General features: G+C 35.6%; 1 protein-coding gene across 3 annotated transcripts in view; it reads left to right on the top strand.

Annotated features, from left to right (window-relative positions):
* Positions 1-8,879, top strand: part of LOC144968743 (uncharacterized) — an 18,001-nt gene extending 9,122 nt beyond the window's left edge. For all 3 annotated transcript variants that reach the window (XM_078907381.1, XM_078907380.1, XM_078907378.1), the window contains exons 4-5: positions 7,537-7,751; positions 8,003-8,879. In XM_078907381.1, coding sequence (XP_078763507.1) covers positions 7,537-7,751; positions 8,003-8,178 — 391 coding nt within the window. In that variant the 3' untranslated portion in view covers positions 8,179-8,879. The remainder of the gene's footprint in view (positions 1-7,536; positions 7,752-8,002) is intronic.
* Positions 8,880-18,319: the final 9,440 nt, after the last annotated feature.

The raw sequence follows: 18,319 nt of genomic DNA, 5'->3' as shown, positions 1-18,319 counted from the left end.
AACTATTCAACATTGTCTCGATTTTTTCCATATCTGATTTTATTAGACACTTAAATATGTTATGGGTTGTCTGCCCAATATTGGCCCCGGATAGAGTTTATTCTAGTTTTATCTGCGGCTATGTCTTGTGGTATGCCACTCGCTTTCGGATCGGATGGTCCTGGGTTCGAAACTCGCTCGGCGCATAGTTGAGTCCTTGGAAAAGACTCCTTACTCACATTCTCTCACCGTAGTCAGGTGTAAAACGAGTACCTGGCAGTCAACAGTGTTATCTGTCCGAAAAATTGTAATATCGCCTCACACGCGTCATGTCTCGTTCTGCGTGTTGCTGTTGGTCAGGGACCCTTTGTCAAGCGCTTTGAGCACATTTAGTGGATATTGCGCTCTACAAAAGCTCAAAATCTTTTCTTTTTTGGGTTTTTTTTTTGTTTGTTTGTTTTTTTTTATTGTTTTTTTTTGTTTTGTTGTTGTTTTGTTTTGCTTTGTTTTTTTTTTGTTTGTTTTTGTTTTTGTTTTTTTGTTTGTATTGTTTCGTTTTCTTTGTTTGCTATTCATTAGATGGGACGCAAGCCCAGGGTAAAGCATAAAGTACTTTTTGCTAGATCTAGCAGACCCAATAACTGCTGGGTAGAGGCAAGGGGAAGGACGCGTGCTCCACAACTGAGCTATCAGCCCCCCCCCCCCCCCCCCCCCCCCCCCCCCCCCCCCCCCCCCCCCCATTGTCGACACAGTGCAAGTCAGATAATCCATCCTTCGTAGAATTTATTACTAGTTTCTTGACTGTGAAGAGTATGGCAAATTGTCTAAAGCGCTTGGGACCCGAGTATAATGAATGAGATTGTTTGCCCAGAGTCTACTAATATAAGCCAAACTATTTCCCTACTGTATTTAGTGGCTGTCATTATTCTTGGAGCGTGTACGCGCACGCCAACGATAATAAAAGGAAAGGCGAAATGTCATCAAAATCATCGGATTGGCTAAACATGTGTATCTTTTGGTTTTCCTTTACTTTTATTTTAATAAATAGACTGATTCCAAGAATCAAAAGAGATACCAAGGGGCAGATTTTTTTGGGTCGCACAATTTGTGTTCTTTACCTTGATTCCAATCCCGTGTGTGCTAGCGCCCCAAAGCCCAGATAAGGCTCTTCTTATCGAGGTCCCATATTTGAATATCTCCGACCAGTTACATCAGATGAAGTGTAAGATATACGATTATGCCCACCATAGGCATGTGCCCGTGACCCAATCTCCACCAAAGTACTTTTCAATTGTTTGGAATCCACTTTACAAGTCATCAAGAATTCACAACATTCAGGAACAATGAAAAAAAAAGCAATGATCACCCCACTTTTGAAGAAACCCAAAAATGATCCTTAAAATTTAAAATAAAGGCCGTTAACTGTTGGAAACAAATTGTAATATTGCCTAACAGGCGCCATGACTCGTCCTATATGTTTAGTGTTGCTATTGACTGGGGACACCTTATAAAGCTATTTGAGCATGTTTAGGGGATATTTGCTCAATAGAAATGTTCAATCTTTAAAAAATATGGTCTACCTTAGTTGGGTTTTTTAAAGATGGAGGGAAAAAGAAAAAAAAAGAATTTGTCAATGGCGTCCTTTCTAATGAAATCTGCCTCTGGAATTATCCAAACGTAACGGAAGTCTTGAATAATCCAACACTGTCAATGTTTACTAACTGATTTAGGAAAAGGCAGAATGTTTGGAGTCGCAACTGTTATGGTAAGCTCCTAAGCAAACATAAACACACGTCTGCTGATATTGGTTTCAATCGGTTAAACTGTGAGGGGTCGTGCGGGGGGGGGGGGGGGGGGGGGGGGGGTTGCGTCTGCCTGTGGGGTTGCTATCTTATTCGAACATTGTTAATGACAGTTTGGCAAGGAGTAGAGGGGTGCTTGTATTGATTGTGGGTTGAAATGGTTGTGGGTGTGTAATATATCTTTTTAGGAGTGTTAGTGTTAATAACAATTTGATCCAATCACTGATCAGGTGGGTTTGATTGCGGAAAGGGTAGTGAAATACGAGATTGGTACAAGTAGCAAGAACAAATACATTACGTCTTGTAACCATAACAAAATGGACGAGAAACACAGGCATGCACCCACACACACACACGCACACACACACACACACACACACACACACCTCAATAAATACTCCTTCACAAATACAAACACACATACACACGCAAACACACATACATACATACATACATACATACATACATACATACATACATACATACATACATACATACATACATACATACATACATACATACATACATACATACATACATACATACATACATACATACACTACATACATACATACATACATACATACATACATACATACATACATACATACATACATACATACATACATACATACATACATACATACATACATACATACATACATACATACATACATACATACATACATACGTACATACATACATACATACATACATACATACATACATACATACATACATACATACATACATACATACATACATACATACATACATACATACATACATACATACATAATTATCAAAATTTTATTCAGGAAATATACATGATAATGTAACAAGGGTAACATATTCATTGACATAATACCATTTCCTAAAATAATGTACAATGTATAGAGCTGGAGTATTAATTTGAACAGTGAAGTTTCAGACTCTGCCACAGAATGTCCCAGAGGTAATAATGATATTAGTGTTGATGACGATGATAATGATAATGACGACGATGATGACGATGATGACGATGAAGATGATGATGATGATGATGATGATGATGATGATGATGATGATGAAGACGATGATGACAATAACAGTGGTGGCTATGGCGGTGATGGAGACGACGACGATGAGAGTAACAACGGTAGCAATGATATTAATAATAATAACAACAACAACAATAATAATAATATAATAATAATAATAATAATAATAATAATAATAATAATAATAATAATAATAATAATAATAATAATAATAATAATCCCTATCACTATAATATTAATAATAATGTTGATAATTGTGGTGATGATAACAACAGTACTAATAATTACGATGATGATAATAATGACAATAATAATAATAATAATAATAATAATAATAATAATAATAATAATGATGATGACGATGATGTTGATGATGATGATGATGATGATGATGATGATGATGATGATGATGGTGATGATGATGATGATGATGATGGTGATGATAATAATATAATAATAATAATAATAATAATAATAATAATAATAATAATATAATAATAATAATAATAATAATAATATAATAATAATAATAATAATAATAATAAACAGTAATGAAAAATTAAATCGATTATTACAATCATATACAAATTGATATATTTGGAATATTTGACAAATAGATGGATACATATAGATAGAGGGATATATAAATAGACAAATATCTATATTATTAAATATGTAGTGCTACTAATTATGATGAATTTTACATCTTTGTCTCCAAACTTTGTAAGAGCCAATGATGGCACTGTTGCTTATATATTTTGAAAGGACTTTTGCTTCTTTGCTTTTAATGCCCAGAATCTTTAAGCCATTCACAAATCTACCATGGACATAGCCGAGGCTACCTACAGAAAGAACGATAACCTCGGATTTATATCCAAGAGCATTTATTTCCATGCATAAAGGAAAGTACTTTTCAAATTTAGTTTGGAATGACTTGTTAATATGAGCATCAAATGGGACTGAAATTTCAACAATTTGGGCTGTTTTCATTTCTTTGTTGATTTTTAAAATGTCCGGTCGATTACTGTTAGTATTAAATGAGGATTTGTCACTGTCGAAAAAACTTGGTCTGGTGAATGTGTCTTTGAAAATTTGAGTAGTGTCGTTTTTAGGTATTTTGTCAAAAATAATGTCAACAATTCTATTGTTTCGTTTTTGATATATTAATTTGAATTTTGTACATCCGTTTACAACGTGAGATACCGTATCTGACGGATGATTACAGATCTTGCAGCCTTTGGAGTACGACAATGGGTAATATGTATGAAGTAGACTGTCGCACTCCAGAAGCTGCAAGCGGCATTTTATAGCAAACGTTCTAATTTCGTCAGGGAATTTATGATTGAATATGAAACTGGAGGAGAGAGCGTGGTTTACCCCAGTGGCTTCTCTAACAATTCTTCCTTGGGACGCCAGTTCATGGAAATGGGTAGCTATCTCATTCAGTCTCACACTTTTAAGGAAGTTTTGAAAACATTTTGGGGACTTAAAAGAACAACTGACGTCACTATCAGCCTGTACAGACATCACATAATCTTCATCTTTTATTAAGGAAACATTTTGGCGGATACACTTTTCAAAAAGATCCACCCAAAATGACTTTGGCCAATTAACTTTTGTGTTATTTTGAAGGCGTTTGCCGTTGTGACAAAAACCGGCAAAAGTGTTTTCTTCGTTTTCGTCTAATGAGACGCGTAGAATTTTTCTTTTCGTTAGATGAAGGTTCAGGCTGTTTGTGGCTGTTATCTTCACACTGTCATCGTCACAATTGAGGATGGACAGGGCAAAGGATAGGTGTTTTGCATAATAAATTATTTTAGGGTTTGGTAATCCGAGACCACCTTTTGATCTTGGACAAAACATGAATGACCTTGTACTCGAATTATTTAAATGTAACCAATTTCTAACTTTGTTCACAATTATATTTTCAATTTCATTAAGGTCCTTTTCGGTAAACATGAGATTACAAAAATAAAACATTAGAATTGAAAAGCACATTGAACTCAAAAGACACAGTTTGGCTGAAGACGGCAGAGGGGAAACATCTAAAAGGTTCATATTGTTTCTAAATTTTTCGATTATCGTTTTTCGTTGATGTTCATCACTTTTGTTTGTCAGGTTGATGTTGTGTCCTAAATACGTGTAAAATTCTTCTTTTTCTAATGTTGGTATTTCATGTTGTTGTATTGTTACTGTTGGTAATTTGAATTTTTTGTTCCAGTTGTTACCTGAATGTTGGCCAGATGTTATGGCGCATTTTGGGGGTTTTATATTCATTCCCGTTGCATTCATAAATTGAGTTGTTTTATTGCACAATTGATTCATTACTTCTTCACTTTTTGCTAGTAACGTGACGTCGTCAACGTAACCTTGGATGGGTAGTGGCATCTGCGGAGAGGTATGGTTTTGTTCGATCCATCTTAGCCATTTATCTATTCCTTGTTCAAAGACAATTACAGACCATGGACATCCTTGGATTATACCTTTGTCTCTGTAGATTGTATTTGTGAGGTGATTTCGGACTTTTACTTGAAATGATGCTTTGTTATAAATATCCTTAGTAATGTTGATGAATACTGAAGGATATGAATATTCATTAAGTTGACGTAGCATGAATTCGTGATCTATACTTCCAAATGCATCTTTTATGTCTACAAAGCATAAATATAATTTTCCCGATGAGTGTAAAAAATCTGATACTGCACATTTTAACGAAAACACATGTTCTTGTAGCCCGTTTCTAGGTAATGAACCTTTCTGTGAAAGTGACAGTCTCTCCGTGTCGACAATCCATTGCATGTGTCGATTTTGTATGAGTTTCATGAATATTTTATAGGACGTTAGTAATAAGGCGATAGGTCGCCAGTCGTCGACGTTGTCCTTGTTTCCATTCTTTTTTGGTACCAGTGTTATGATACTGTGTTTCCAGTCTGGGGGGACTTTTTGATATTTTAAACAGGTGTTAAAGATGGCCGTAAAAATTGGTGCCAGTTTGTTTATATTTTGTTTTATATATTTATAGGTGACACCGTCTGCCCCGGGTGACTTTTCATATGGTAATTTTTTAACACAGCTTGTGAGTTCGTCGATTGTAAACTCACTTGTTGATGGTGTCCATGCGGGAGGGGGGATAGTGACATCATCGGACCAGGGTGTGTCACTAATGTTTATATTGTTTCGTTGACATTTTTCTTTATAGGCAGTCTCTACTGTGTTGATATCTATCTCACAACTTGAGTGTGTTTGTTTACATCCGTTTCTAATAATATCAATAGCTTTTCGTTGGTGGTTTACGAATATTGCTGTGAGTTCTTGTCTTGTCACCTCTTTTTCCTCCTGTGCTCTTGGTGTGTTGTTTTGAATAAGGGAGGGCATAATGGAGGACTTTATATCTATTATTTTTATGTCGATGTATTTTAATAGAGCTTCATAATTGTTGATCGGGTCTTTTATAATTTTTTTAATCGGTCCATCTGGGAATTTTGTTAAGATTCGTTTGCAGTAGCGGAGAAATTCAATGCTAAACGGCTGTCCATTATCGGGTCTTTGGATTTGGAATGTGTTGTTTTTGATGAAAACACTGTGTAGTGTTGAAAATAATTTTATCCAATTTGATGGGTTGGAGTGACAAAAAGTTGGTTTAATTTTAATGGGTTGTGTAGATATAGTCTGTCTGAACATACCTTCTTGTTGTATAAACTTATTCCAAGAAGAATTACTGGTCGGTTCATGCTGATACTGGAGCCAATTAGAAATGTCAAACAAATCACAATCACTATTTCCGCCATTCACAACACGTTTTACAACACTGTAACCATTCTGTCCGACGTCTAGTCGAATTTTACCACTTTTGATACACTCTTTGGCAAGAAATCTGATCCTTGTCACAAGTCCTATACTCCTTCTAGACATTGTCTGTGTTTACGAGGACAGCTACCACGGATGATGGATACAAGAGACGGTAGATCTAGAGACTGCGAGAGACCCGACTGACCTGTCCGCCATCTTGAATACATACTTGCCTACATACAACTTAGGGACTAAATCTGTAGAGAAAGTTTATTCCAACACGGCTCCGTTTATCAATCAGCAATCGGTGTCCGATGACTGACAATGAGAGAATTATTACACATTCTATTCAATCGAACCAGTTGATCCACTACTCCAGATCGTGAACACAGAATTTGAGGGGCTTCATGAAAACATAAACGTGAGCTTTTATGTATAGCAATATGCACTACACATTATGCCAAAGCAAAAAAGGGATTCCAAGCCAACAACGATTCCCAGCAGGACGAGACACGCTGATAGTTGATAGAATTACTTTTCTTTTCAATAGGGACAACTCTGTTACCGGTCACTGACTCAATTAACGCCCTTGTACGATATGCGTAAATTAAATGGCCTTTTCCAAATACTCAACTTTGCGCCAGAAAGCGGGATTCGAATCAGGAACCTGCAGTTCCGATGGTGAGTCCATACCAAAAGATCACAGTGTCGTGTATTTCGGTTGGCAGGCTTTGTTTAAAAGTGGTTATAATGAGAACCAATTTTCGCTCAATCGGACATACATTTTTTTTAAAACAATGCCACATGCCTGTAAAATGATCTTATTGACACAAATCTTCAGAATCGTGGAATAAGCTTGACACGGAGTTCTTTTCAATCCAATTGTATATCTATTTTTTTTTCTATCCTTTCCATTTCACTTTAAGAGCCCAAGACTTCATGCATCACGCTCCTGTTGCGGTGATGGTGAAAACATTCCCCATGTACCCTATGTTGGCAATCGGAGTGTCCTTGCTTGTTGAATCGGAACGGAAGAGTGGATACTGGACTCAAATGGTCCGAGTCATCAGTATGGGTCTCTTGGCCACATGGAATTGGAACTCTGCCTTCATTTTACATGTGCACGGTTCCTCTTTCCCAGGCAAGTACATCAAAATTTGGCGATCGCTTAATCTAACTTTTCAGGAAGGGTTCCCGTTTTACTTTACTTTAACTAGTACTAGTACAGTATTGGGTTTGGGCTTTTTTTAATGGTGACACTCAACTGTCACTAATTCTCATGGGCCCAATGAGTTCTATACGTACGAGATGGATTGCACTTTGTTTCCCCGTGTTATTCTACAAATGATTTGGTTCAGCACAATATCAATTAGCATTTATTGTTATTTTCAGGTCATGAGCCGTCCAATTGGGATATGGCTGAACACGACAACGCCGCATTCATCGGAGCAGCCTTTGGAGATCACCTGTGCTTACATCTCATATTTTTGTGTCTTATTTATTTCGTTACGAGTGCATACCTACGTGTACGTCACGGCATCATAGTTAAAAATTCCGATATAGAATAATGCTCTAGATAACCCTATCTTTGAATTGATACTAATCTTATAATGTACTACGTGTTTGGTGCTGATATTTAAAACTATGCTTCATAACTGCCAAAATCATAAATAATGTTTAACGAATGTTTCAAGTATCGTTTAATTCAATAAAAATTGGCCAGGTAACCCAAAACAAACCCCAAAAAAATAAAAACAAAGCCATGAAAACTACTTCAAACATCTATAAATCCTAAATAAATCGAAATCTTGTTATTCCTTTCCCTTTGTTGTGGTTAACAAACTAGAGTGCACGAAAGCATTTAACTATGCCATCACTACACCAACTATACTCGGTGGCTCATTAAAAAAATGTCCCCTGTTTGACAGATTAGTGCGTCTATTGTATTTAAGCCACATTGCAACAATTTTTGACATATATTTATATGTTTTGTTTTTTTTCAAATATAAATTGTCATTATGCAAAATGTTAAGTAAATTCAACAATTAAAAGTGTTATTTAATTTTTGTTGAAATTACCATTGTAAACTGAGAATTGTTTATGTTTTAGATGTGTCTCTCTTTTTCTTGCAATTGTTTGACTATGATGGGAGTTAGGTAATTCTTCTTATCGATTAGAAAATCAAATCAACTGAATATTGAGTAAATTAAAAACAATACATACCACTTTTAACAAGAAAAGTTTTATTAAACAAAATATAAATCCAAAATGCATTGCAGTGGCACTGTCTTGGTTTTTAACAACTTGACGCAGACGGGGAGGAGACTAAAGAATCCCTGTTCAAAGACTGGTCTCATGCAAACCAGCGACCTCTGCTCAAACAGATTTTATTTTCTGTTGTAATTCTTTTGAATTTTGAAAAGGTTGTCCCCAGTTTGCATAAACTTTCGTCAAAAGGGCATTCCACCGCTGACTATTCAGGATATTGCAGTCCGGAGAATTTGGCGGTCATTTTTCTTTGTCAATGAAACGCCCTGTTGATTACAATGCAGAAACCCTTGGCAAGTCCTCGAGTTATGCGAAGAAGCTCTATCTTGAACAATAATGAAATCAATTTTAGAATAAAGCTTTCTTTTCTTTTTCAAGCAGGCAACAAGTCTTTCTGTAAATGTTCAGTGTAAAACGAAGCGGCCACTTTCGTTTTGTCGGAATCGAAGAAAAGGGGTCTGTGAATCCTTTAATAAAAAACACAACATGATACCATGAGTCTGTGAAATTTACTGCTTGTATAAAAACATCCTGTCCAAAAGGAATGTTTCTTTTTTTTTAAAGTCCTGTAATATAACAAGGATTATTTTCATTATTTAATTGCGTTTGTAATTAACTCTCTCCTTACCGGCCATTTTCCGGATTTTCCCCAAAACTTCACACCCAACCCATACAAAAATAGATTTATTTCACTCAAGCACAAAATCTGTTAGTTCTTGCTATACATATTTTGTTCTGCTAAACGAGCTCTTCAACACAATGTTAATATACTTTAACTATAGCAAACTTTTTTGTTCAAATATTAAGATTTGCAAAAGAAATCAGAATGAGAAAAATGTTAGCTGCATCGTAACAAATATAACGATTTTCCTGTGGGTGGAAAGGAGGTAGTTAATAGTAGGGGGAATTAGGCTAAAACCGTGCAAATTCGGGTTGAAAGCATGAAAATTTGCATACTGGTTCCCAAGACCCATTAAAAACTCATCAGCTAAACAACCACTCTGGCAATCAATCATGACGTTTCGGTTTAAGGTCTTAAATTTTCCCTATTACAGCTATATTAAGCAATGGAAATAACTGCGTAAATACATATATTTTTTTTATATAAAGGGAAATTGGGCTAAAACTTTGCACAATGGGATTGAAAGCATGAAAATGGGCATACAGGTAGCTAAGACCCATATAAATGACATCTGCTAAAGAACCACTCTCGCAATTTATTATAACAGTGCGTTTTTAGCACTTTTATTTTTCCCTATATAGCAACACTTATTCAAGGGATAATAACGACGAGAATACAATGTGCGTTCAATAATTTTAATTTATTGTTGATCATTTACAGTAGCTAACAAATGGTCGGGTGGGAACAGTAAATACAATGGACGTTTCGGGGGGAAAAAACCTTCGTCAGCAAAAGGAACGTTGAAAACATAAATCAAAATGTAGTAGGAATTGTAGCGTGTGTATTCCTGGGTGGTTGAAGCACGAGACGTTAGCGTGGTGTTATCTAGTTGACATACTAATAAAAACTTGTCCCATCAGTCCCTGCGAGAAGTTCTTTTTGTCATTGTAAGTGAATCTGTAAACATGCAAACGTATATTCATATGTAATATTCTTTCACCTCTCTCTCTCTCTCTCTCTCTCTCTCTCTCTCTCTCTCTCTCTCTCTCTCTCTCTCCTTCCTTCCTTTCTTTCTTTTAAAGACCCATCAACATTCGATTATGAATTGTGAGAATTTCATATGGAATACACAAGTAATGCTACAGTTTTAAAACGCTACATTAACTGCACAATAGTTCACCAGCAAGACACGTAAGACCTATTTCACACAAAACAAGCCATCAGTACAGAGTAATTTTTGAACAACAGATAGAACAGTCGTGGGTGCTTTTAGCCGAACACTCAATTATACCTGAACGAGCTGGCAATTTGTGTGCAGTGCCTTACACAAGGACACAACAATACAGATAGAACATGCTCAAATTGCGGTCAATAATGTAACGTCAATAGCTTGACACAATACTGCATCGTAACGATTGATGATTATCAAGATGATAATGGTGAGGATAGTCATAGCTTCTGACACTATTTTATAGGTATGCCGACTCCATACTCCATACTGTCATCAAAATGTAGTAGTCCTTCCGAGCCATTCGGCCCATGGAGCCGGTTTATCCCGGTTTCTATAGCCTGAAACAGACAATAGCAATTGCTTGATACCCTTTTCATAGGACGCTTGTCTATCGCAAAGTACTTTCCTCCAGATATAAGACCCAGTTACCCAATTACTGCTGGGTGGACTGGGAGGTCATGGAAAAAAATTCGATATCGGTCCCTTTGCGTGTGAAGCGAGTGCTCTACCAACTGAGATATCTTGGTCCCCAACTATCATCAAGTTTGACCAAATTAGTCTATAAAACACGTAGAATGATTAATGCAGTATTTTTGGAAAGAAACAATAATTAGGGAGAGGGGGAAAGGAGCACTGTCAGTGTCAACACCGGTTGCCGACATTCAATCGAGCGGTGTTCTTCGAGTCTGTTTGTCTGTCCGTCTGCCCGTCTTTATTAGTGTAGTTGATTATACTTGCTAAATTAAATCAGATAAACAAACATCTATTATTATAGAATTTTGCATGATAAAAATCCCTCAAAACTAGCGAAATGGAATAAGATTAACGGTTAAACAATTTTGAAAGGAAAATATCCGGTTTAACTCCAAAAATAGTCACCAATGGGAATCCAAGGATGACGTAAATCAACCTTGGGTCGTTTAATTTTGAATGGTTACACAATAAGAATGATCGAATTTTTTTGTCGTCAAAATTTCCCAATCTTAAAGGGGGGTGGGGGGGGGGGGGCGACACTAATGGTCATTTTTAATTTTTAATTTGATGAAATATATATCCTAAACTTCAGTGCACAGTCATAATAATGTATTTGTTTGGGAAGGACCATTGCATTCAACTTTTTTCGAAAAAAAATTGTCCGTTGCTATAGAAGACGTCATATTGGAAAATAAATAACAAACATTTAAAAGTCAAAGGCTTTTTTGTTTATCAACCGATTGCCATAATATATTGGCCATAGGTAGACAAAAGGAAAACAAAGAGGCTCTAGAAGCCCGATTTATTTATTTTTTAAAATAAGAATCTTTAAAAATTAAGGTCAAAGTTATTACTCGTTATTCCCCTTGAAAAAAAGGGACATAATTGCAAATTACTCATGAATTATTTTTGTTTCCAAAATCCGTCTTCTCGAGGACCTGAGCATTCGTAAAACACTCATTTGTAGAAAATTTGAAGAAGATTGATTGAAATTTGAGGGAGGAGTTAGGATTTTAGTGACGAAAATTGTAGTTTTGAGAAAAACGCATTTAAAAGTCATATTAAACTAGTTTAGGGAAAATCTCTCCTCGTGCAGACTTCTCGCTCGCTGACTGGATTGTAACCACATGGCATAATTAAAAACAAAATGATTGGTTGTTGGAAATAGAGGAGAGGTTTTACTTTTCATTGATATATTTTTGTTTTTACTTAGTCATATAGACTTCTTGATACTCTTTCATGAAATCAGCCCACTGAAACTAAAAATGGGCACGGATTTAACCATACCTTGGGTCACAAAATACGTTATTTTGAGTAGAAAAAAACTGAAGATAAGTTCTCATGCAAATTATTATGCAGACAAATGGTTACATGACAACATCCCACCAAAATCTAATTTTAGCAAACTGGGTCAAATTTCATCATTTTTAATGTCGCCCCCCCCCCCCCCTCTCCCCTTAAAAAAGCATGTATCTCAACTAATACTGATCTCTGAGAGTGGTTTTATAGCATAAATTACATGATTTTGCATTTTCTAAAAAAAAAAAAAAAAAAAAAAAAACAAGAAAGAAACTAATTTGCACAATTCAAGAGGGTTTTTTTTTTTATCTAACACTTGTTCTCACATTGTTAATAATTTTGTTCATAGACATATCACTCTCTAAGGTGATGCCGAGATTTTTTGCTGATATTGTGAGTTGTATTTTGTCATTATCGTTGATTGTCAGTGACAGTGTAAATGGATCTGTCTTATTATTGGAACTAGCAATGAATAAGGCTTCAGTCTTGTCGCCATTTAATTTTAATCTATTTGCAGACATCCATCTCATCACATGGTTTATGCATTGTTCGTAAACTTTGAAACTATATCGGATTGCAAACACATGCTATATATCTGGGTATCGTCGGCGTACATATGGTAAGCGAGAGAATGTTGCTCTAAGATTCTCGCAACAGGAGAAGTGTAAAGTACAAAAAGGACTGGACCTAAAACGGATCCTTGAGGTACACCAAAATGAAGGTCACGCTCTGACGAAGTTACTTCCCCAATTAAAACTGATTGAGTTCTTTGAGTAAGATATGATGCAAACCAGTTTAGAGCAGTACCTGATATGCCGAAAGTAACTTGTAGCCTTCGAAGTAGTATGGCATGGTCGATGGTGTCAAAGGCCGCCGAAAGATCGAGAAGACTAAGGAGGGTGGTTTTTCCTTGATCAATAATTTGCAGCAAGTCATTTGTGATTCTCATCAATGCTTTTTCTGTGCTATGATTTTGCCGATAGGCCGATTGAAAGCACTCATCGAGGTTATTATGTTTCACGTGACAAGAAAGTTGTTTTAGTACAATCTTTTCTAGAATTTTGGAAATGAATGGTAGATTTGATACAGGCCTAAAGTTTTTAAAATTATCACTGTCAAGTCCCGCTTTCTTCAACAATGGCTTCACCAATGCTTTCTTGAAGCTTTCTGGAACCACTCCCACCCTTAATGATTGATTAATCAATTCAGTGATGTAAGTGCAATGATGTAAGTGCAAGTTCATCAATACACTCCTTCAAAAGGGATGTTGGTAAAGGGTCGAGACTACATGATTTGCTAGGACTAGAGAGAATCGTTTTCTTTGTGTCATTTATTGAAATTTCTTTGAAAGATGTTAAGGGTTCACCATAGAAAGAGGTATATTCTGCTTCTGTTTCGTCTGTGTCAAGTTCACTCCGTATCGTTGTTATTTTATTCATGAAATACTCGACAAAGCAGTCCGCGAGTTGCTTGTCGTCAGTGTGGTGTGGCAGGCTTGTTTTGATCTCTTTGCCTAGAAGCTTATTTGAGATTTTATAAAACTCCTTCGGACGTTTTATGTTATCAACTTTATCAAGATTTGTAGCAGATACGCTTTGCCTTAATTGTCACCTCTTTGAGTCTATGTTTGAATGATATGTAAGTTTCCTTATCAATTGTCAGGCCAGATTTGTTCCATTTCTTCTCCGCTTTTCTTTTCTCTTTCTTTATACGTTTTATCACCAAATTGTACCATGGTGATTCTTTTCTGATGTTCACAGATCTTGTGAGAGGTGCGTGCTTATCCATAACACTAATAATTGCTTTATCAAAATTGTTAACAGTCACTTCTTTCTCACAATGTGTAGTTAAGAGAGTGAGAGAGGTCCGCTTTAAATAGTTCTATGTCAATTTTCTTCAAATCTCTCGAAACAACTATTTTTTTTGTTTTTGTGTCGTGTACTGTCCCCCCTCTGATGCCAAAAGATATTAAATGATGGTCTGAAATGCAAAGATCATCTACATTGATAGGTGTCGCTAGTTGCATGTCAACACTGGTCAATACCCAGTCAATAATGTGTCCACACCGATGTGTCTTTTCATTGACATGCTGTGTCATTCATGTGATGTGACGAAAGTAGTTTATTTATATTTCTTATATCCGGTGTGTCTCGATCAAAGTGCAAGTTGAAATCTCCAACAATAATATTTTTCTTTGACTTCATATCAAGGCGAAGAAGGAAGTCCTCGAATTCATCAATAAATAGTGATGTTTTTAATCTATTTTTTGCCCTGGATGGTGGCCTATATATTGAATGAAGCTTGACTGAGTCATGTTTAAAATCAATGACCATTCCTACCGATTCGAATGCCGAAAAATTGTTGACATCATGATTAAATCTAATGGTCAAATTTGACCTATAGACCACTGCAAGAGTAATCCTGTTCCGCCTAAGGACAGGCCACAATAGACATAAAAAGCATATAATATATAATGAAACTGACAGTCTGTTCATGTGGTGAGGAGGAAGATGCAGAGCATATAGTGCAGCGATGCAGAAAATGCCCAACCTATAGAGAAGAGATATGGCCCTCCGTAGCTTTATTAAAAAAAAAAAAAAAAAAAAAAAAAAAAAAAAAAAAAAAAAAAAAAACACTTTTCGCCCGCTAGAACTCAAAAAAGACGAGTAACCTTCATCTTCGAAACGGGACTCCATATAGCAAGGCATACGGGAAGAAGAATAGTCTTTCCATAGATTAAGTTTGATATCTTTTTTTTTTTTAATTCTTTGTACACTTGATCGACCTATGATTTGGCAGATTTCTCGCTGAGATTTATGTATAAACGGATTGTCATCCTGCGAACATGCCAAAGCAGCAACGTTTTCAATGTTGTCCTTTGTCCTTACTAAGCAATGACTTCCACTTTCCTTGAATCTATCAGATGACCCAGAAGTGATAATTCTTGATTCTGTTATGTCGCACGTGTTTACAAAGCTTGCCAATGTAGGTTATTCTTTGTGCCAACCGTCAAACCAATACGATTCAATAGTCTGATGTCACGCCGCCTGGCAACGGCGGCCATCTTGGTTCTAAACAAAGAAAATCATTACGTTTTATTTTTCATGCTGGCTAGAACTTTTCATATGCCTTTTGATCAGAATGTGTAAAAGTCAAAACATGATCAAATGTATGTGTTTTTTTTCCTCTGGATACGCTTTATACTCGCCGGAGAAATATTTCTTACGGGCGTCCGCCATTGTTCCGATAGTTTAGAGCCAGTGTTACTAAGTTACCATGCGTCATTAGGAAGGAAGTGACGTTACGACTATTGAATCCTATTACGTAAGAAATCACGAACTCCCAAAATTACTCAATTTGGCATCATGTTTTTGATTGTTGTGTATCTAATTAGAATTCCATTAATTTAATAATAATAATAATAATAATAATAATAGATCTTTATTGTCCATAAATATGGCAATTTGTCATTTAGTTACACTTGTTATAATGTTAAACGATAACTAAGATTGAACAGATATTTCACTCCTACTTATTTTCTCTCTCTCTCTCTCTCTCTCTCTCTCTCTCTCTCTCTCTCTCTCTCTCTCTCTCTCTTTCTTTCTTTCACACGTGCGATATACACAACATAAACATATTCATTTCGTTTTCAATTTGTTACGATTGTGGCAATTCGACACCAAAAATTATCATCATTATCAATTGGTCAGTTAATCTTACATTAAATAAATTAATCAGTTAATCAGTCAACGAATCAATCCTTGGTTTTTCTGTACCATATGAAATATTCAAAATTTTTATTGCTGATGGAACGAACGTTGATTTATACTTGTTAGTTCTACATTTAATCTGACAAAACCTTCTCCCAGATGGTAAAAGACTAAATTCATGGTATAAAATATGTTTTTTATTGTTGGTAATTGAGAATGCTTTCCTTTCTATTGCTTTTCCATGAATTCTTTCTACTCCATCAAGAGGATGGTTTATTATTTTTGATGCCTCTTTGATAGATTTTGAAATTTTTGATTTATCTTTAAGTCGGCATCCTCCAAACCATATGGTGCAGCCAAACGCAATTACACTTTTAATCAATGAGTCATAAACTCTTAACATAGTTTTCTTCCTTACTTGAAATGTTCTCAATTTCCTTAGGATGTATAATCTTAATTGAAATTTTGAAAACAGAAATGTAAATATTTGATCCTTTTGCTATGAGATGTTCAATATTTTTAGTATGATTGTAAAGAAGTGGGAGGCCCCTAAATAGGGGACAGTTTCCTGAGCCATTCGGTATAATATTCGGTGCGAGAAAAATAAGTAGAAAAGTAGGACTCTGTTTTTGCAGAATTCAGAAACATTCGAAATTTCACAAGCAACAAGAAAAAGAGCTTAAGATAATACTTGCCAAGTTTATTTTTATAAAAACCCTTTGTGGTTAAGAAACTAAGCTAATTATACCAACGATGGGAAGATGAGCAGCTTGGAGTTTTGTTCTATTTAGAAGCCAAATAAAACATTAGAGTAATTTCCCTTTCCCAATAGGTGGTGTAATTCATTACTGTGGGTAATAAGAAAATAACAGCAATTAGAGGGAGGAGAAAGAGTAGGAAAATGCATATTCTAGATTTCATTGAATATGGTCTCAAAATATTAGAGCCTAAAAACATTTTAAAAAACAGTGATACAAATTTTTTCCTGATATCTCAATTAGTTCAAAAGTTATCGCCAAAATGTGCCTTGAAAAGGGATGACTTTGATATAAGAAATCCGTCAAAAATCTGTGACTGATGTGATTACATCTTGAGGGTTAAACGATCAACATTCAGTCATTATTCATCCAACAATCAATTTATTAACAATCAGAATTCAATAAATTAGTTTGCTGGTGTTTGTTTTGTTTTGGGGGATTTTACGACGCTTGAACACTTTTCGGTCTTCCAGTACCAGCGCCCTTCTAGTATTTTTGGTTATACTCGAAAGTCGTATATAAATTCACGATATCGAAAGTGTCCAATCTTGCGTCTTGTTTAAAGCAGCAAGCCTCGACTAGTGAAGGAAGTTGCCCCGTCTTATTGGAAAACAAATGACCGATCCTGAGAGTCTGGCATACTTTTTCTCCTAAAAATGTTTCACAATTTTCAAGACATAGCATAAATCACCTCTGGTTTATTTCTAAAGATAAATGGCCGCAAATGAGTCCGGTCTCGAATTCAAATGGACTACAGCATTTGGTCAATGATGTCCGACACGATCTATAAGTGTCGAACAAAGTTTTACACAGAAGCAGAGTTAAAAGAATCAATATAAAATGTCTAGGATCGAGGACAGAAAACCTGTCTCTTTTGACAATACCTAACTTATCCAGACACAATCAAAGGATCCCGCAATAAACCCAGCAGGTGTGATGTGTCGTTATACAAGTTGTGGTTTGATTCTGACCCTGCACACATGTGCCGAATAGGGCACTAGACTACGACATGAATAAGTATATACGTAGTCTACTTTTGCTTTGGAAGTGATGGGTACTGTAAGAGAGATAGTACAAAATGGACAGCTAATAAGCCACTTCCCAGTATGAAATGGAATATTGGTTCATTTGGTTATATTTATATGAATACATACTATATAAGATAGTCACCTTTCATATAACTGATAACCATAAATTAAACGAGATATTTTGTTGAACATAATTTACCAATGTCTCCATTTCTAAACAAACCTCAATATATCTAATTCATACAATTTGATTTTCTCATAACGGTGATTGGAGAAGTTTTACGTTTGTTTGAATTTGAAAGAGTTTCACTTGGCTTGT

Source organism: Berghia stephanieae, chromosome 3 (assembly GCF_034508935.2).
Source record: "Berghia stephanieae isolate SIO BIC M18660-M18661 chromosome 3, UCSD_Bste_1.3, whole genome shotgun sequence".
Taxonomy (NCBI): Eukaryota; Metazoa; Mollusca; class Gastropoda; order Nudibranchia; family Aeolidiidae; genus Berghia; species Berghia stephanieae.
Note: the sequence above shows the minus strand (reverse complement) of the source record. Positions and strands in the feature narration are given on the sequence as shown.